This window comes from Nerophis ophidion, unplaced genomic scaffold (assembly GCF_033978795.1).
Source record: "Nerophis ophidion isolate RoL-2023_Sa unplaced genomic scaffold, RoL_Noph_v1.0 HiC_scaffold_37, whole genome shotgun sequence".
In the NCBI taxonomy this organism is placed as follows: Eukaryota; Metazoa; Chordata; class Actinopteri; order Syngnathiformes; family Syngnathidae; genus Nerophis; species Nerophis ophidion.
In genome coordinates this window covers 1,046,114-1,068,425 of record NW_026906959.1, presented here as the reverse complement: position 1 = coordinate 1,068,425, position 22,312 = coordinate 1,046,114, and the positions used below count along the sequence as shown (strand labels likewise).

At 41.6% G+C, this 22,312-nt stretch overlaps 1 protein-coding gene across 1 annotated transcript; it reads left to right on the top strand.

The window, feature by feature from the left end:
• The first annotated feature begins 683 nt into the window (after positions 1 to 683).
• LOC133546694 (gastrula zinc finger protein XlCGF57.1-like) lies at positions 684 to 20,771 on the top strand. Its single transcript, XM_061892489.1, has 2 exons — positions 684 to 1,133; positions 17,787 to 20,771. The coding sequence occupies exons 1-2, from the start codon at positions 1,019 to 1,021 to the stop codon at positions 18,986 to 18,988; spliced, it is 1,317 nt and encodes a 438-aa protein (XP_061748473.1). The 5' UTR covers positions 684 to 1,018; the 3' UTR covers positions 18,989 to 20,771.
• The last annotated feature ends 1,541 nt before the right edge of the window (positions 20,772 to 22,312 follow it).

Sequence of the window (22,312 nt, the reverse complement as noted above, 5' to 3'; positions counted from 1 at the left end):
CCTAGTGTGTGAATGTGAGTGTGAAAGTTGTCTGTCTATCTGTGTTGGCCCTGCGATGAGGTGGCGACTTGTCCAGGGTGTACCCCGCCTTCCGCCCGATTGTAGCTGAGATAGGCGCCAGCGCCCCCCGCGACCCCGAAAGGGAATAAGCGGTAGAAAATGGATGGATGGATGGAAAAAAACGTAATGAACTTCAATATGATTTATTTCATTAAACTAACTGAGATTTAGGTTGTTTTTATTCCAGAAAAGATGTGTCAGTAAGTAAATATTTTCCACATCACTTTATGTTAAGTGCCATAATGTTTAGTTATGGGCTGATTCCAGGTTTTACAAAGGTATTGCATCAAGTCAAAAGTAATAGGTTGTATTATATTTTTTTAATTTTTCCAATATCGATGCAGCAACTATAAAGCAGAAAATATGTGTCAATAATTTAGAAGATACTGCAAGTCACTTTTTTGCTGGCATCATGTCGTAATTAAGGGGTTATATTTCACATAAAGTCTATTTTTTAACGTTAAGAGTACTTATAGTGCTATAATATTTTAACATATTTCTGAACAATATAACAATACATAATATAAGACTACTAGATAATACAATTTATTATATCGCTTTTTTAAAGCTTTTTTTAAAGCACGAAACATCTCGCGAGAGCAGAGCAGCGCTGTCTCGTGACGTCAAGTGTGCCAACTGTCGTAAAAGCACATGGAAGAAGGACAAAGAAGTGAAGGCGGACGCTAATAAGTTAGTGTTGTTATTTGTTCGCTATGATGTAAATATTTATGTCGTAAAGAGACATATTTAATTATTTATTTCAGGGTAGAACGTCTCAGTCTGCGAAAATCTTTTCGTTGCTTTGCTAGTCAGGACTATAAAGCTGAGAAGCGTCACGTGCTAGTTAGCTTAGCTTGTTAGCTTAGCGTGTTAGCTGCTAACAAAGAAACGCAGACGTAATCAACACTTCGCTAAGTAGAAATCAAATGTGAGTGTAAAGTGTTGTGATTGTGTGAAAATGTGCGAAAGAACGGGAGCAAAGTGTGAGGAGGAACTTTCTAAAAGAAAAGAGGAGGACAATCAACTACTGGACGCTGTTTTCAAGAAACATCAAGTTGTGTTACACATAAAAGGTTTGTTGACTTCTTACTCTCACATCTTTACTAACTTTATATGTGATTATTAACACTATTCTTAAACATATTGTGTATAAGAAAGTAAATTGTCTTGTGGGGATGATGCACTGCCTCCAACTCGTACCTTTTTAAATGTCTTATACTTTTAGATACATTGCCTCTCAATTTGTAACCTGTAAATATTAAGAAGCTTACAGAATATGTTTTTCTTATTCTTATTATTCCACAGATATTATTACATGTCAAATTTAGAGGAAAAAAACCCCAGCATGTTTAAAGGAGATAAAATAAAAAGACTACTGGGTACATTTTTTTAATCAACTAATTCTAAATTGGATGTTATTTTAGAATGCTTAAGTGCAGTTCCCCTCTAATAATTTTGATTGACGGTACAGTTTGATGGTTGATAGGCGGAACCTTTTAATTGGCTATTGTCTACAGACGTGCACAAATTCAGAACACTCGATGTTTCCACAGACAAATACATATACATTCTCAGATGAAACAGTCTAGAGAGGCAATTCCAATTCACTAGATAGTCAAAGTTAATGTAAACTTTTCAACTATTCAACATCATCATTGTCAAATGCTTACAATTACCGTATTTCCTTGAATTGCCACAGGGCATATAGTATGTGCCTGCCTTGAATTACTGCCGGGTCAAACTCGCTTGGCAAAATAATTAGCGCATGCTTAGTATTACCGCGAGCTTCACGGTGGGAGAGGGGTTAGTGCGTCTGCCTCACAATACAAAGGTCCTGCAGTCCTGGGTTCAAATCCAGGCTCGGGATCTTTCTGTGTGGAGTTTGCACGTTCTCCCCGTGAATGCGTGGGTTCCCGCCGGGTACTCCGGCTTCCTCCCACCTCCAAAGACATTCACCTGGGGATAGGCCCCTCCCACCTCCAGAGACATGCACCTGGGTATAGGTTGATTGGCAACACTAAATTGTCCCTAGTGTGTGAATGTGAGTGTGAATGTTGTCTGTCTATCTGTGTTGGCCCTGCGATGAGGTGGCGACTTGTCCAGGGTGTACCCCGCCTTCCGCCCGATTGTAGCTGAGATAGGCGCCAGCGCCCCCCGCGAACCCAAAAGGGAATAAGCGGTAGAAAATGGATGGATGATGGATAGTATTACCGCCTGGTCAAACTCGTGACGTCACGAGTGACACTTCCCCTGTCATCATTTTGAAAATGGAGGAGGCTGATTTCAATACCTGTAATTTTAAATCGCATAAAGGGAAGAAGATTAAGAGCTATTCAGTAAGATTTAAGGTCCAAGCTTACATCACACTCAAATTTTTACTGCATGCCTTTGGTAAGTGCCGGAAGGAGAAGAGGTTTTAAAATAATTAGCGCATGCTTACTTTTACCGCATCCCTTTTGATAAGCGCAGGAGTGAGAAGATGTTTTAAATTAATTAGCGCCCCGGCGGAAATTCAAGGAAATACGGTATACAGTATGTATACAGACAAAATTACCAGAAATATCATTTTGTATTTCAACTATTTTCCCTCAAAGAAGCTTTGAGGCTATAATTCTTTGTTTTTTTATTACTCGATTAATTGAGCAAATAAATCAATGGATTAGTTGATTACTAAGATCATGGATAGCTGCAGCACTAATTATATGTGATCATGTGGGATCCCTTTGTGCAGCCCTTTGAGACACTCGTGATTTAGGGCTATAAAAGTAAACGTTGATTGATTGATTCATAAAAACGAGACCGTTTAGCCACACACTATTTATTAGAGGTTTATGTCAGTGGCGTGTAGACTTTTTTTGAAGCAGTGTAACATTTCATCTGGTCTGGTTTTATTATTTATGTATGGAAAGTCTGGAATCTATACCAAAATGTATGTTGATTCTTTTCGGTACTTTTTGATACTTTTCTAAATAAAGGGCACCACAAAAAAATGTATTACTGGCTTTATTTTAACACAAAAAATATTAGGGTACATTAAACATATGTTTATTATGCAAGTTTGTCCTTAAATAAAATAGTGAACATACTAGACAATTTGTGTTTTAGTAGTAAGTAAACAAACAAAGGCTCCTAATTTAATCTGCTGACATATGCAGTAACATATTGTGTCTATTAAATTCTATTATTTTGTCAAAATTATTAAGGACAAGTGGTAGAAAATTAATTATTAATCTACTTGTTCATTTACTGTTAATGTCTGCTTGCTTTATATCTTAACATGTTTTATCTACACCTCTGTTAAAATGTAATAATCACTTATTCTTCTGTTGCTTGATACTTTACATCAGTTTTGGATGATATCACGAATTAGTGTATCAATCCGATACCAAGTAGTTACAGGATCATACATTGGTCATATTCAAAGTCCTCATGTGTCCAGGGACATATTTCCTGACTTTATAAATATAATATGAAATAAAAAAACTAAAGAAGATTTTGTGATAATAAATATCGATGTAATCATAGTATCGACGAGATACATTCCTGTACTTGGTGGCTTGCTTATGGTTGTCCATCGATTCGATGATGACCATCTTCTTTTATTTGTGAGTCTGCTGGTGTTTGAACAGTCCGGTTCCTGGATCCACAGATGCGGTTACAGACCGGGCATGTGAAGGAGGTGCTGGGGGGAGCAGGGGTGGCTCGGCAAGCATGCCTCTTCGCACGCTTTGCTGCACGGTGTTTTGTGCGCTGTTCCTCTATATAATCCACTCCCTGTGAGGAGTGGGAGCGCCAGAGGTCTCGGCAGGAAGCAAGTTCCTCCAGTGAAGAGGGGTTGATCTGGCATCTCTTCAGTGTGGTCTTCATTTGGTCTTTGAACCGCTTCTTCTGCCCACCAGCACTGCGTTGGCCTAGGTGCAACTGACCATAGAGGATTTTGCGTGGGAGTCTATGGCTGGGCATTCGGATGACATGCCCCAACCACCTGAGTTGATGTCGGGTCATGATGGACTCCACACTGCAGCTGCCTGTGGAGTTTGAGGTTGCTGTTCTGAAAAACCCTTCTCCTTAGACGACCAAAAGATGCTGATGCTTGCTGGAGGCGGTTCTGGATCTCGTCATCCATTGAGCAGGTGTCAGACATTATGCTCCCCAGGTATTTAAAGGTGGGCACCGTGAGCAGCTGTTGCCCTGCTGCTGTGAGGGTTATTGTGGGGTTTTGTGGGAGGTCAGCACTAGACTGACAGAGTACCTCTGTCTTCTGGGTGTTGATCGTCAGTCCCATTCTGGTATATGCAGTTACAACTGCCGAGAGGATGTTTTACAGAGCCTGTGGTGTATGGGCAACCAGGGCACAGTCATCGGCGTATTGCAGCTATATGATGGTCTCTGAGGTCAGCTTGGTAGTTGCCTGTAGCCTCCTGATGTTAAACAGGTTACCATCAAGCCTGAAGTCTATGGTAACTCCGGCCTGCTCCTCCATCCCCCTACGTAGCAGTGTTGTGACACAGACGAGGAAGATATTGAAGAGAACTGGAGCCAGCACACAGCCCTGCCTCACTCCAGTTTCCACACCAAAGGGATCTGAGCGGTGTCTTCCCACTACCACTCGGGCCATCATCCCAGAATGGAACTGTGCAAGGATAGTGAGAAACTTGGGTGGACACCCAAATCTCTTCAGGACTTGCCACAGTAGGTCCCTGTTTACTTTGTCAAATACCTTTGAAAGGTCGACAAAGGCAATGAACAAGTGTTTGTGCTGCTCCCGGCATTTCTCTTGGAGCTGACGTGTCACAAAGATCATGTGAACTCTCCCCCTGTCCTTCCGAAAACCACACTGCGACTCTGGGGTGACCCGTTCTGATATTGCGGGGATGAGTCTGCGGAGCATGACCTTGGCAAGGACCTTTCCAGCAATGGCCAACAGAGAGATACCCCTACTATTGGAGCAGATGGATTTGTCTCCTTTGTTCTTGTAGATGGTCACAATGTTGGTATCTTTCCACTGTTGCGGGACACACTCTCGTCTCCACACCTCTGAAATGTAGAGATGCAGTGTCCGTGTACAGAGGTAGCCTCCTTCCTTGTCAGGTCCAGGGGATTTATTGTTTTTCAGGGTTTTGACTGCATGCAGGATTTCTTTGAAGGTTGGGGGGAGGTCGAGATCTGGCAAGCTAGGATGTTCAGGGAGCTCTGCAAGGACAGTTGGGTCCACTGGGGTAGGCTGGTTGAGCACGGTGTTAAAATGCTCAGCCCACCGCTCCACTATCATAGCCTGATCCTTGATTAAAGATGTTCCATCAGCAGATCAAACAGGTGCCAGGGAGCAGTTTCTGGGGCCGTAGATGGTTTTCACTGCATCAAAGAAACGGTGCATATCATTTCTATCAGCGTGAGACTGGATTTCATTGGCCTTTGAGATCCACCAATCATCTTTCAGTTTTCTGAGAGTTGTTTGGGCCTCAGAACAAAGGGCTTGCCATTGCCTTTTATGGAATTGGGATTGTGGGTTGTTCAGGGTGGCTCTGTGTGCCTTGTGCATTCTGTACAGGAGGGTGGAGATCTCTCCAGCATTCTGGTCAAACCAGTCCTGGTGTTTCTTAGCTTTGAAACCAATGACTTGGGCTGCAGTGTCAAAGAGGATGGTGGATAGGGAGGTCCACTTCTCATCCATCCCAGACTCTGGGGTGATCAGCGGCTCAATGTCAGCCAGCTTCTCAGCTAGGGAGCGACGGAAGTTGTCACGGGTGTCGCTGCTGGAGAGTCTGGCACAGTTGAGTGTTTTCCTCTTAGGTGCACCGTGACGTGTTAGGGGCCGAACATGCATTCTGACCTTTGTCAGAATCATGCGGTGGTCGGTCCAGCAGTCTGCCCCTCGCATAGCTCTTGTAATGAGCACGTCCTTGAGGTCAGCCCTCTTCACGAACGCAAAGTCGATCAGGTGCCAGTGTTTGGACCTGGGATGCATCCAGGATGCCTTATATTTGTTCTTTTGTTGGAAGATGGTGTTTGTGATGGTAAGATTGTGTTCCGCACAGAGACTAAGGAGTCTCCTGCCACTGGGGTTGACTTTTCCAATGCCGTGGGTGCCTGTCACACCATTCCAGTTTTGCGTGTTCTTTCCGACTCTTGCATTGAAATCACCAAGCAGCATGGTTTTGTCACTCCTCGGGATGTGACTGAGGATGTCATCGAGTGCCTGGTAGAAGCAATCCTTCTCTTCATCATTGGATGGCAGAGTTGGTGCATAGGCACTTACCAAAGTGACATGTCTGGATTTTGCAAGGGAGATGCGAAGAGTCATGAGCCTTTCACTTACACCCACTGGTGATTCTGTGAGCTTGAGCAGAAGGCTGTTCTTGATTGCAAAACCAACTCCGTGAAGGTGTGGTCCGCCCATGGGGTATCCTTTCCAAAATAATGTATAACCCTCTCCTACTTCATTGAGTGAGCCTTCCTCGAGGAATCGGGTCTCACTGAGTGCTGCCACATCCACATTGTAGGGCTTTAGCTCGCTGGCAACAAGTGCTGTTCTGCGCTGTGGTCTGTCCGGACTGGCATCCAGGAGTGTCCTTATGTTCCATGCTGCAATTCTAAATGGTATAATCTTTGTATTTCGACCGCGTAATGGAATGTCCCGACAGGTGCGGTTTCCTGCCCGGGTACTGTGTTGAGTGGGCAATCTTTAGGCCACCTTTTCTTGGCCTTTCCCCAATTGGGGTGAGCAGTGCGGTCCCTAAATAGGGGCTGCTGCTCAGACGCACAGGAGTCTGCCGGAAACAGCTGCCACTCAATCCCAGCTGCTAACGACCGTCGTCCTGTGCCGCTGACGTGCAGAGTTCCAGCTAAGAGCTTCCAGCTCATTCAAACCTGCCCCCGTTACTGGACGCTCCATCGCCGTCAGACTTTTGGGGTCGGAGACTCAGGTAAAGAAGATACCTGCGCAATGATGGTTTTTAGAGTGGCATGAAGGGTGCGCTTTTCCCAACGCCACTACCTTGATTGTAAGAAGATCGTTCCAGTGGCAAGGGAGACCCTAGACGACCGGCATCTTCTTACAGCTGCAGGAAGCTGCCGGAATCCAGGTTTTTGGGAAACCGCCTCAAAGCTTGCTGCCACCAGCTTGCTTTTCTGTCGGGGTGTGCTCCCTTAGCCTTCATCCACTTTTACAGCCATTGTGGTGCTTCTCGCTGCTACCATCTTCTGCCTGCTCCACCGTTGAGGTCTTCGGGATCACTCTTAGTCTGGCCTCTACCCTTCGACCTGTTCGACTTGGGTAACCCTGCCAGGAGTACAAGACTCCAGCCGACATAGCTCTAGGGGTCATGGAGACACGCAAAGTGCCCCACCACGATAAGGTGGTGATCCTTTGTTTACATTGTGACTCTGGTGAGCTATTGTATCTTACTACAGTGTGTAGTAAAGCATGTTTAGCTATTCCTCATCCTGCAGTGATGATAATACTTGTAAGAAACGTACTTTATTTGTCGCCATGGAGGCGACGATTAGTGATTTAGAAGTAGCTAAAATATTGTCGACTGCAGAATGGGCTTTAGCTGCTAGCTAGCTTGCAATGTCTTAAAGCACCTCTTCCTCAGGGTGTTACAGTTATAACTTTACCTTTATTGTTAGTTTTAGACCAAAATGCGTCCATTCTCCTTTCTCTGTTTACACACTGTGTCTGCTTGTAAGTGCTGTGTGTGTGTGCGCTGCCGAACATGCTCCTCTGCCCGTAAACCAGCAATGACACAGCATGACAACGGGGGACAAGGGGGGACCGGTACTTTTTCGAGGCGGTATCGTACCAAATATGATTCATTAGTATCGCGGTACTATACTAATACTGGTATACAATACAACCCGAGAAAGTCATTTACAGTATGATGTGCAGGACTTCTTATTTAGATGTTATTGGATCAGTTCACTGTCATTTTCATGTAACACATGTTGTATTTGTTTTGTTCATACCACGGGTGTCAAACTCATTTTAGATGGGGGGCCACATGGAGAAAAGTCTACTCCCAAGTGGGCCGGACTGGTAAAATCACGGCACAATAACTTAAAAACAGAGACAACTTCAGATTTCACAACAAAATTAGGCATAATAATGTGTTAATTCCACAAATGTATGTATCGGTATTGGTTGATATCGGAATGGGTAATTAAGAGTTGGACAATATCGGAATATCGGATATCGGCAAAAAAGCCATTATCGGACATCTCTAGTCGTTATTTATACTTTCTGAATAAATTATTTGATAATGTTCATCAGTCCACTCATTGGTGTTTATTCTCAATCTATCAAGATAATAAAATATCAACATCAAATTACAGGATGTTATTTATGTAGTCTGCTAATTCTCCTCGACTGCTGCATTAACATTGTGTTTTTGTTTGTTTTTTCCCCATATGTAGCATCATCTACAACAGGGGTCGGCAACCTTTACCACTCAAAGAGCCATTTTGACCCCTTTCACTAAATAAAAAAAACAATGGGACCCACAAAAATCATTTGGAATCTTAAATGAAATAACACTGCAAACAGAGTTTTTTTTTGCTTTGTGTTATGTATAAACCAGAGGTCTCAGACACGCGGCCCGCATCTTAATATGAAAATGTAACGTTAGTGCGACCTGCAAGATTTATATGAATGCCGCTTGACGGCATCACACTAGCCAACCCTCCTAATTCTCCCGGGAGACTGTTGAATTTCAGAGCATCTATTCTCGTGAATGTCGGCTGGTTTTCACCCTGACAACAATAATAAGGGCATGCTATGATGGTGGTATCTTTAATGGCCCCTACAACCTGTGCTAACAGCTTACCAGTGTAACACAACATGAACACAACCAAACAAATACCCAGAATACTATGCATCACTGACTGTTCCGGGTAGATTATACTCCCCCCCCCCCCCAACCCCGCCTACCCCAACCGACGCACAGGGGGGGGGATATATAATCCATACTTGCCAACCCTCTCGTATTTTCCGGGAGGCCCCCGAAATTCAGCGCCTCTCCCGAAAACCTCCCAGGACAAATTCTGGCGGAGCTGGAACCACGCCCCCTCCGCGTCGACAGCCTGTTTTCACGTCCACTTTCCCACACTATAAAGATCGTGTCTGTCCAATGATGTTATAACTGCAGAATGATGGAGGGCGAGTTCTTGGTTTCTTATGTGGGTTTATTGTTAGGCAGTTTCATTAACGTCCTCCTAGCGCGGTAATAACACACCACAACAGCAGTCACGTTTTCGTCTACCGTAAAGCTGTTCGTCTGCCGTAAAGCAATGTTGTGACACTCTTAAACAGGCAATACTGCAATCTACTGTACATAGAATAGAATGTAGAATAGAATGTACTTGATTGATCCCTGGGAGAAATTCAGCTCCACAGTTCACTCACAATAAACAATTATAATAAAAAATAATATATATAATATATTACATATATGATATATGAAAAATATACATTTATTCTACATATATTCTACATTCTAGGAGCTTTGCTAGACTTCTTCTCTCTGACACCACCGACAGGATCACCACTGCCAGCTTCAGAGTTTCACACAGTTTTATTTTCCTTTTCCACACAACAGTTCGGCTTCTGCTTTTCAGCTCCCACACAACAGTTCTCGTCCTGCTGTGCAGCTCTCTGCCTCCTTCCTCCCTCATGGTCTCCAGGGCTGCCAAATAAAGGAACTGGTGATTAGATAACTCATTCCAGCTGAGGTATCCACTCACCTGTTGCCGCTTCGTGGCCGGCCCCTGCACATACCCCACCCGCAGGGAACGCATGCGTCACGCCCCTCTCCACATCAAGTATTTTTTATATATTTATGTATGTATATATATATATATATATATATATATATATATATATATATATATATATATATATATATATATATATATATATATATATATATATATATATATATATATATATATATATATAAAATAGTTGACTCTTAACCACACCCCGCCCCCCAACCACGCCCCCCACCTCCCGAAATTGGAGGTCTCAAGGTTGGTAAGTATGGTATAATCTAGCCGGAAGAGTCAGTGGTGCATAAGATTCTGGGTATTAGTTCTGTTGTGTTCATGTTGTGTTACAGTGCGGCTGTTCTCCCGAAATGTGTTTGTAATTTTTGTTTGGTGTGGGTTCACAGTGTGGCGCAAATTAGTAAGAGTGTTAAAGTTATTTATACCACAACCATCAGTGTAACCTGTGTGGCTGTTGACCAAGTATGCCTTGCAGTCGATGATGTGTGCTATCAGGGGTCACATGCTACATGTGACCTGCCGGCACGCAGATAGCATGGCGTGAAGGCGGGCGCGACGAAATGTTTTAAAGATCACTTCAAAACAATTATGCGGTTGTAAACCAGAGAATGTTAGCCCAGGGATATTTCTGGGAAAGGTACTGCAATCCGGACAACCTCCGGGAAAAATTTTGAGAGTCTGCAAGTACGCAGCTTAGCCACATCAGAGTGATCAAAGAACCAGCATGCGAGAGCGGGTTGCCGACCCCTGATCTACAAAGATACACAGAATTTTTATTGTGACATCTAGTGGACGCATTCAGAACAGCCGTTTCTTTCATTAAAACATTTCGGCTCATTTTTATGTTTAGCAAACTCATTCCGCGGGCCGGATAAAACCTATTCATGGGCCTAATCTGGCCCGCGGGCAGTACGTTTGACACCCTTGGTTTATACAGTTTATACTTTGGTTCTTTCCGGTTGTTTCCGTGTGCCCAAATAGGATCGGCCGGATAAGAGGAAAAAAAACAAGAGAGCGGGAGACTTGTGAAGACAACAAAACTATTCTAAACTCAACTGTAACTGGCATTACTTTGCTAGCGTGACAAATGAGGCTGATGGTTCTGTAATTTTGGCACTGCCTTGAATTCTCTTTCTTAGGGAGGGGGGTCAATTTTTGGGGCCACTGCTTTGTTTCCCAAAATCTTTTGGCAGAAGTGTGTCAGTGCTCTTATAGTGCTTTATATATATATATATATATATATATATATATATATTTAAAGTTAAAGTAGCAATGATTGTCACACACCTACTAGGTGTGGCGAAATATGTCCTCTGCATTTGACCCATATACTGGATACAATCATGTTCTGCTAAAATACATCAACTAATAGTTAATAAGTTTCTTAAGTAAATTGCCGACAAATTTAAAGTGCACATAAAAAACAGTTTCACCACTTTTGTCAGAACTTCTCTATGGCTTCTTCTGTTTGTTTGAGGTTGTCAATACTGCCACAACTGGTGGAAAAGTGTATTACAATTGAGTACCATACAAAACACAGCCGGGAAACATGTGTTTTTGCACTCTATGCTTGAGACAGGGTGTTTTAAACTAAGTATAATCATATGATGTTGGACATGGGCATTCATTTTTTGAAGTGGTATTAAAAATGGCATTAATTAATAGACAGAAACATTATATTTGCTGGTACTTGTAGAAACCCTGCTGCTGCCCGTCAACAAAAAGTTCCACCTCCTCTCTGTAGTGCTTCTCCTTGTCGTCATGTATGAGACCCACCACTGTTGTGTCTTCCACATACCTAACCAAGTGGTTTGTGTTGTACTGAGCACAACAGTCATGGGTCATCAGGATGTAACAAGTAAGGGGCTGAGCACACAGCCCTGTGGAGAGGCTGTGCTCAGCATAATGGTGTCTGATCTGTTATTGCCTCTCCGTACAAATAATTAAAAAGTCCTTTATTTAGTTTTGCAGGGGTGTTTCAGTCCTAGTGAGTCCATTTTGTTGATCAGGAGCTGTGGGATTATGGTATTGTAGTCCAAACTGAAATCCACAAACAGCATCTGGACCAATGTGGTCATTTTTTTCCCCCAGGTGTTGCGGGGACAGGTGTACTGCGGTGGTTATGGCATCCCTTACCACCGCCTCGTGTGAACATGGAGTGAGTGAATGCTGGATTCTCACTTCTCTGTGAAGCGCTTTGAGTAAAAGCGCTGCATAAATCTAATCCATTATTAGTCTTATTATTATTATCCTTGGTGAAACACTTGGATATGCAAAGTGAAGGGGGGTTGGGTAGAGGTGATGTGACCTTTGACCAGCCTGTCAAAGCACTTTATGGTTAGATTATGAATTAAGAACGCCTTGATCAATGCTGATTAGTTCTTAGAAGGACTTTTCAAATTGCCCCCCCTCAAATTTCCTAGCCTGTTTCTTTTACTCACTGTACCACTTTTGAAGTCATTTTAGAGGCAGGGACAAAAGGAAGTCTTTCTTATGTTTTTATTAACTACACACTTTTAACACAACACACAAAAGAACTCATTAACACGTTAACAGTGTCAGTCCAAAACTATTTCTATTCTCTCTCAATTGTATTGACTTATTGACCCAACAGATGTCCAGCAGCCCCCTCACATAAAAAAGGAAGAGGAGGATCCGCTCGTCCGCCCCGGCTTTTCAGCTTTGTGCGTCGTCTTCTTCCTTGCGCTCTCAGTCTCTCGCGATCAGCGTCAGATTCCCTCAAGCTCCTTCACTTCTCTTCGCCTCTTCCCCTCACGACCACGGCTGCCGCCCTTTGACACAATGCGACAGGATTGTTTAATCGTGCCCAGCTGGGCGATCTACTCACCTGATAATATTTGCGACGTCAATCTTGGCGCGTTCCGCCTTGCTGCTTGCTCGCCGTCTAAGCCTCCTCGCTGCCATCTTGCAACGGGTGTGCCCTGCCTCGCTGTCGGACTGCCGGCTCCGCCTCTCCACAGTTTGCTTGGGCATTTTGCAGGTGTGGCACCAAACTGTGATGTTGACATGCAGATTTCCAAGCACTCCTCATTATTTTAAATTGATGCTACACATTAGCAGTGCTGCTACTTTTTGGAGCAACGCGTTTGCCGCATACTTGACATTACGGTTGCCTGTTCAAAATCTTCCCGCTTGAAGCCAAACCACCGCCAGACGATGGACTCCCTGCTGTTTTTCTTTGGAATTAAATTTTCCTTCATTTGTTACCAGATTAGCACCTTCTTTCTCACGTATTACCACTCGCACCACACCGTTAGCACCACAGCTAACCTTACCATGCCGCTACCTGTCTGCTCTGCGAGAGCGTATGACGTTGCACGCGCGACAGTATGTGACGTATGTGAGAAGGTGCGCTTGTTTTATGTCTCTGTGAGAAGGAGAGACAAGGAGTGAGAAGAGGATGTAGTGTAATGCCCGCAGCTAAAAGCAACTGCGTGAGAATCTATACTCCAATAATAACAATATAGTCATTTTCTATATCGCACAGAGACAAACCCACGATATATGGAGTATATTCCATATATTGCCCAGCCCTAATTCTAACTCATAAATGTAAATAAAAGTCCACTTGCAATGGAGCCAATGGGAGGTCCTCTATAACCATCCAAAAAAGGCCAACCAAGTATTAGTTGAGTTGAGTTTGAGTTTATTTGGAACATGCAAGCATCCAACATGTTACTTCACAATTTCCAGTTTGTCTTTTCAACATGTTGGAAAAGGAGTAGGAATAAGCAGAGCTTATTAAAGGGGAACATTATCAGTAGACCTATGTAAGCGTCAATATATACCTTGATGGTGCAGAAAAAAGACCATGTTTTTTTTTAACCGATTTCCGAACTCTAAATGGGTGAATTTTGGCGAATTAAACGCCTTTCTGTTCATCGCTCTGGAGGCGATGACATCAGAATGTGACGTCGCCGAGGTAACACAGCCGCCATTTTCATTTTCAACACATTGTAAACTTTGGGTCTCAGCTCTGTTATTTTCCGTTTTTTCGACTATTTTTTGGAACCTTGGAGACATCATGCCTCGCCGGTGTGTTGTCGGAGGGTGTAACAACACTAACAGGGAGGGATTCAAGTTGCACCACTGGCCCGAAGATGCGATAGTGTCTGCCGCCAGACCCCCATTGAATGTGCCAGAGTGTCTGCACATTTTACCGGCGATAACAGACATGGCACAGAGATGTATGGATAACCTGCAGATGCATTTGAAACGATAAAGTCAACTAAATCACAAAGGGGAGTTTTGTTGATGTTGACTTATGTGCTAATCAGACATATTTGGTCGCGGCGTGACTGCCAGCTAATCGATGCTAACATGCTACGCTAATCAACGCTAACATGCTATTTACCGGCGGTGCAAAGACAGACATGGCACAGAGATGTATGGATAACCTGCAGATGCATTTGCAATGATAAAGTCAACGAAATCACAAAGGTGAGTTTTGTTGATGTTGACTGCCAGCTAATCGATGCTAACATGCTACGCTAATCAACGCTAACATGCTATTTACCAGGGGTGCTAAAGCAGACATGGCACAGAGATGTATGGATAACCTGCAGATGCATTTGCAACTATATTACGTTTCCTTCCACCCACATTTAATGCGAAAAAATCACTTGCCAATCGACGGATTTAAGTTGCTCCAGTGTCACAAGATGCGAAAGTCCTGAGCGTTTGGTCCGCACATTTTACCGGCGATGCTAACGCAGCTATTCGGCCATGCTATGGCTATGAATAGCGTCAATAGCTATTCGCTCAATAGCTTCAGTTTCTTCTTCAATACTTTCATACTCCAACCATCCGTTTCAATACATGCGTAATCTGTTGAATCGCTTGAGCCGCTGAAATCCGAGTCTGAATCCGAGCTAATGTCGCTATATCTTGCTGTGCTATTCCCATTGTTTGTTTACATTGGCAGCACTGTATGACGTCACAGGGAAATGGATAGTCGCATCGCAAATAGCGAAAATCAAGCACTTTAAAGCTTTTTTTATGGATATTCCGAGACCGGTAAAATTTTGGAAAAAAAACTTCCAAAAATACAACAAGCCACTGGGAACTGATTTTTATTGTTTTTAACCCTTTTGAAATTGTGATAATGTTCCCCTTTAAATCCTACCCCTTTTCTTTTACATAACAGTTGCTAAAAATTTTGTTCACTTCTATTTCTCAATTTATTGACAATATACTCCATAAGTAATCACAATAAAAATAAATAAATAATTCTCAGTGAAGTAAGTTCCATTTCATATGGTGAGATGAGTAAGAACATCTAGAAAATGAATGGATGGATGAAATACATTCAGAATGTTTATTATCATGGTTCTTTTTCTTTCTACTTTGTAAACACTTTAGGTTTGAAGAGTTTCTTGAAGTGGATGATATTAGTACATTGTTTGATTGCTTTGCTTAATCCATTCCATCATTTAATTCCACATCCTGATATACTGAAGGTCTTAAGTGTTGTACGTGCATACAAATGTTTGAAATTACATTTTTCTCTAAGATTATTTTCCTCCTCTTTTTTTTGAGAATATTTTTTGTACATTCTTGGCTAGCAAGTTATAGTTTGGTTTGTGTATAATTTTAGCTGTTTGCAAATTCACTATGTGGTGGAATTTCAGTATTTTCGATTCAATGATTAAAGTGTTTGAATGTGCTCTATATCCAACATGATGTATTATTCTAACTGATCTTTTTTGTAACACAGTTAATGAATGAAGTGTACTTTTGCAGTTTTTTCCCCATTTTTCTGCACAATAACTCAGATATGTAACACTAGTGAGCAGTAGAGAATATGAAGTGATTTTTGGGCCAGAACATGTTTTGCTTTATTCATTATTGACGTGTTTCTTGCTGCTTTATGTTGTATATTTTTTATATGAGATTTCCAGTTCATTTTATCATCAATCATTATAATTTTTATCATTTTAATTTCTATTCCATCTATTTGTAATTGTGTTTGACATTTCTTTTCTACTGTTACCAAATAGCATTATTTTAGTTTTACCGAGATTCAAAGAGAGTCTGTTTTTGTCAAACCATCTTTTCAATTAAATTTCTTCTGTTATTATTTGTATTATCTTCTGTGTGTTCTCTCCTGAACAAAACACTGTTGTATCATCCGCAAATAATACTAGCTTTCAATATTTTATAACTTTACAAATGTCATTTTCTATAAAGATTGAATAATTTTGGTCCTAGTATTGATCCCTGAGGTACACCACAGGATATATTTAGTGTTGTAGAAGTGTGTTCGCCTAGCTTCACGTATTGTTTTCTGTTGGTTAAATAACTTCTAATCCAGTTTAAGACCAGCCCTCTGGTGCTATATCGTTCTAGTTTTTTGATGAACATATTGTAATTAATTGTGTGAAATGCTTAGGTTGGATCAATAAACACTGCTGCCGCATATTTTTTTTTTTTACTATCTATTGCATTGGTAATTTCTTCTGTCATTTCTATTACAGCCATCGTAGTTGAAATATTAGCTCTGTATACATATGGGTTCTCATCTAATATTCTATGTTGGTTTGTGGAACTCTCTAATCTGTTATTGGACAGTTTTTCCATGATTTTAGAAAATATTGGAAGTAAAGAAACAGGTCTATAATTTGTAAATTGGTGTTTGTCTCCAGTCTGATAAATTGGTGCAATTTTAGCTATTTTCATTTTGTTTGGGAATTTACCTGTTTGAGATGATGGGTATTTTTACGCTGCTTTTGCAGTGTAGCGTGTAGTGTAGCTTGCTACAATTCTCTGAGGATAGCTTAGCTACATTTAATGGAGAGTAACTTGTAGCTTAGCTTACTACATTTTCCAGGTAGTTTGCCCATCACTGTCTATTTGGCCTAGATTAGATAGTACTTTATTTATTCCGTCAGGAGAGTTCCTTCAGGAAAATTAAAATGTTCAGCACAATCCCATTCAAGATCAGACAAACATTAAAGGGAGACAGAACAGGATCGTTGACGGGTCTGCCGGCTTCCAGCGCCCCTTACAAAAAAGATGAGATACAGGTAAACAAGGGCGGGGAATGGGAGAAAAAAATAGAAGATTAAAATAAAATTAAATAAAAATCGGTCTTAGCCTGGGCCCTGGAAAGGGGGTGCAGACTGAGGCCAAGGGAAAAAACAACAACTCATAGCCATAGTACACATCCCTCTTACATGTGTGTAAGAGGGAAACATCAAACATCAAAGAACACAGAGGACATTAAAGACATTAAAGCAGCAGATCCAACCAGACACTTCTACATACATACATGAATAAAAAGTTAAAGAAACATATACACTTTGGTGGCCTCTGCGGTGTTCCACGCCATCGTCTGCTGGGGTGGAGGGAGCATGGACAGAGACAGGAGCAGACCCAACAAAGCAACCAAGACAGCCGACTCCACTCTCGACCAGTGTCCAGTCCGCATGGATGAGCGAGGATACGTCCAAGGTGACTGAGGTGTCCGACACCTGCTCACCCAGCCAAGACACCGCGAGGCCTCTCCGTCCCGGCGCTCAGTGCTAGCTCCGCAGCCCTGTCCCCTCATCCGCATCTCCTCCAGTCCCTCCAAACAGACTCCGGTGTGGCAGAGACCCAGCAGCTGGTCTCCATGGCCAAAAGGCTCCCGGGAGGCAGATCCAGAAGTCCCCCAAAAAAGCACCACAGAGGTCACGAAAGTGCCACCCCTTGTCACACAGTCCCGAAGGGTCCTGGACCAAAAAGCAAAAAAAAATATAATAACACATGAAAACAAGAGGGAAACACAAAAGGATGACACAAGAGCACAGAGATCCTGCCAACAGCAGCCACTACAGCAGCGCCATCTTGGAAAAAAAAAAAAAAAAAAGCTCACATGTGAATAGTTTGAATACTGCAAACTTCAATACAGTAACACCTCATTTGTGTTTTATGTTCTGCAGACGTCCAGCAGGTGTCAGCAGAGAGTCAAGAAGAGATTCCCTCTAAGCAGCAGGAGTGGAGCTCCAGTGTGGGACAAAAGGAGCTACAGGCCCCCTCTCACATTAAAGAGGAAGAGGAAGAACTGTGGGAGCAGCTTCAAAGGTTGGTGGAGGATAATGATGAAGATGAAGCTCAGTCCTTACAGCTTCATCACAGTCAAAGTGAGGAGAACAGAGGGGCGGAGCTTGTAAGTCAACACATCACAGAAGCTGATGGAGAGCATTGTGAAGATATAAAGTCAGAACCAGACAGCATCTTTGCTCCACTGTCAGACATGGACCACATGATGTCACACTCTTCTGATCACAGTGACCACATCCAAAAACCTTTGGAGAGTAAAAATTACTTTAAAGGTGATACGAGACATCACACTAACAACAAACACTTTGACTGCTCTGAATGTGGGAAATCATTTAGACTGAAGACTGATTTTACAAGACACATGAGAATACATACTGGAGAGAAACCTTTTACTTGCTCTGTTTGTAAAAAAAGTTTCTCCACAAAGCAACACATGACCACACACATGAGAACACACACTGGAGAGAAACCTTTTACTTGCTCTGTTTGTAAGAAGAGTTTCTCCATTAAGCCTGCCATGACCAGACACATGAGAACACACACTGGAGAGAAACCGTTTACTTGCTCTGTTTGTAAGAAGAGTTTCTCCAGAAAGTATAACATGTCCTCACACATGAGAACACATACTGGAGAGAAACTTTTGTCTTGCTCTGTTTGTAAGAAGCGTTTCTCCACAACGCAACATATGATCACACACATGATCACACACATGAGAACACATACTGGAGAGAAACCTTTTACTTGCTCTGTTTGTAAGAAGTGTTTCTCCAGAAAGCCTGACACCTCCACACACATGAGAACACACACTGGAGAGAAACCTTTTACTTGCTCTGTTTGTAAGAAGAGTTTCTCCACAAAGTCTAACATGTCCTCACACATGAGAACACATACTGGAGGGAAACCTTTTACTTGCCCTGTTTGTAAGAAGCATTTCTCCACAAATCTTGTCATGACCAGACACATGAGAACACACACTGGAGAGAAACCATTTAGTTGCACTGTGTGTGATAAGATGTTCTGGCATAAGTGTCAGGACAGTAAACACAAGTGTGTAACAGTCATGGAAGCTGCAGGGATTTAAAAACACTTAGTGATTGTGCTAAATGTACTTTAAAAACACAGCATGTTTAATATGAATGTATATTTGATGTTGTATGTAGTGCCTCTCATCTTCTACTGTTAAATTTAAAGGCCTACTGAAAGCCATTACTACCGACCACACAGTCTGATAGTTTACATATCAATGATGAAATATTAACATTGCAACACATGCCAATACGGCCTTTTTAGTTTACTAAATTGCAATTTTAAAGGGGAACATTATCACCAGACATATGTAAGAGTCAATATATACCTTGATATTGCAGAAAAAAGCCCATATGTTTTTTTAACGGATTTCCGAACTCTAAAAGGGTGAATTTGGCGATTTAAACGCCTTTCAATTGTTCGCTGTCGGAGCAATGACCTTTCACCTGTGACGTTACAACGGGAAGCAATCCACTATTTTCTCAAACACATTACACACACAAGTCAAATCAGCTCTGTTATTTTTTGTTTTTACTACTGTTTTCCGTCCCTTGGAGACATCATGCCTCGTCGGTGTGTTGTCGGAGGTGTAACAACACGATCAGGGACGGATTCAAGGTGACTTACGTGGCGTGTGCATCGATTAGCATGGCATGCTAATCGATGCTAACATGCTATTTAGGCTAGCTGTATGTACATATTGCATCGTTATGCCTCATTTGTAACTATATTTGCATCCAGCCTTTCCCTCCACCCACATTTAATGTCAAACAAACACATACCAATTGACGGATTCAAGTACACCAAAGGTCAAAAGATGCGAAAGTCCCTTGTTTGTTCTGCACATTTTACCGACGACAGCTATGCTACGACAGATGGCACAGAGATGTGTGGATATCCTGCGACACTCAAAGTAGATGCATTTCCAACGATAAAGTCTACGAAATCCCAAAGGTGAGTTTTGTTGATGTTATTGACTTATGTGCTAATCAGACATATTTGGTCACGGCATGACTGCCAGCTAATTGATGCTAACATGCTATTTAGGCTAGCTGTATGTACATTTGTAGCTATATTTGCCTCCAGCCTTTCCCTCCACCCACATTTAATGCCAAACAAACACTTACCAATCGACGGATTTAAGTTGCTCCAGTGGTCAAAAGATGCAATCTTTGGTTAGAAGGCGATCGCCGAATAGCTTCAATAGCTATTCACTCAAAAGCTTCAGTTTCTTCTTCAATTTTGTTTTCGCTATCTGCCTCCACACTCCAACCCTCCGTTTCAATACATACGTAATCTGTTGAATCGCTTAAGCCGCTGAAATCCGAATCTGAATCTGAGCTAATGTCGCTATATCTTGCTGGTCTATCCGCCAAGTTTGATTGTATTGGCATCACTATGTGACGTCACAGGAAAATGGACGGTGGATTTACAGATAGCGAAAATCAGGCACTTTTAAGCCTTTTTTCGGGACATTCCATGATTGGTAAAATTTTGAAAAAAACTTAGAAAAATAAAATAAGCCACTGGGAACTGATTTTTGTTGGTTTTAACTCTTCTGAAATTGTGATAATGTTACCCTTTTATATGAATGTATATTTGATGTTGTATGTAGTGCTTCTCATCTTCTACTGTTATATGTTGTCCTGGAGTTTTTAAGTTGTGTGCATGTATTGAATATCATGTATGTAGCTACTAATTTATTTGATTTTCTCATTGTTAAAGAGAGGACATCTTTATTTTCACTTGGGGTTTTTTTTCACACATTTTCTTCCTATGTATTTTTATTGATGTTATTATCCAATTAAAAGTATGAATGAATAAAATATTTAACAAAATGTGGACTCTAGTAGATGAGCAGCATTGTTACATCATGGATGTTAACTACTGCAAAACATCAACAAAGAAGAAAAAGGCTGAAGTTAGCAACACATCACTGAACTTTAGAGCCATCGTGAGTGGAGATGCTTGTTTTTATTGCTGCATTTGTACTTATTTCACCTCACATCAATCACTTTCAACTCTAAAGTCTTTTTCAAATATATTGTTGTATGCTTCTAAGATTGATGTTTACTATGTGTGTGTAGTCTGTGGAAAGGGTTGTTGTCCCTTGTGGATCCATTTGTTCACTTGAACAGATACATCATCATCATCATCATCATCATCATCATTATCAAAATACAGATTTAAGCACTGTATTAGAGTGTCTCTTGTAGTACTCCAACTCGCCACACTGAGAAGTGGGGGCGATCGTGAGCTAGCAGATGCATGTTGCTATCATGTTTTATCAGCGAGGAAGACAGCAATTGTGTTTACTTTTTTGTCAGATCCAAGTTGTATTGCTCCGCTGAATAAATGAATCACTATGGCTGCCAATATGGAGGATTTTATATACACACATATATATATATATATATATATATATATATATATATATATATATATATATATATATATATATATATATATATATATATATATATATATATATTTAAAGGCCTACTGAAATGAGATGTTCTTATCTAAACGATGTGTCATACTTGATCATTTCGCGATATTGCCATATTTTTGCTGAAAGGATTTAGTAGAGAACATCCACGATAAAGTTCGCAACTTTTGCTTGCTAAGAGAAAAGCCTTGCCACTACCGGAAGTCGCAGACGATGACGTCACATGTTGATGGCTCCTCACATCCTCACATTGATTTTAATGGGAGCCTCCAAGAAAAACAGCTATTCGGGCCGAGAAAATTACAATTTCCCCATTAATTTGAGCGATGATGAAAGATTCGTGTTTGAGTATATTGATAACCAAGGACAAGAAAAAAAAAAATAAGTTAAAAAAAAAAAACGCGATTGCATTGGGACGGATTCAGATGTTTTTAAACACATGTACTTGGATAATTCTGGGAAATCCCTTATCTTTCTATTGTGTTGCTAGTGTTTTAGTGGGTTTAATATTACCTGATAGTCAGATGTGTGTGTTCACGGGTGTGTTGACGCCAGTGTCTCAGGGAAGTCGACGGCTGCTTTATGGACGGCACAAGCTGACCTAAGAAGAGACTTTTTACCACAATTTTCTCACCGAAACCTGCTGGTTGACATTGGGTCGGGATCCATGTTCGCTGTGATCCATAGTAAAGTTTCACCTCTGTGAATTTTAAACAAGGAATCACCGTGTGTTTGTGTGGCTAAAGGCTAAAGTTTCCCAACTCCATCTTTCTACTTTGACTTCTGCAATACTAATTGAACAAATTGCAAAAGATTCAGCAACACAGATCTCCAAAATACTGTGTAATTATGCCGTTAAAGCAGACGACTTTTAGCTGTGTGTGTGTGTGTGTGTGTGCAGCGCTCATATTTCCTAACAGCCTGTGACGT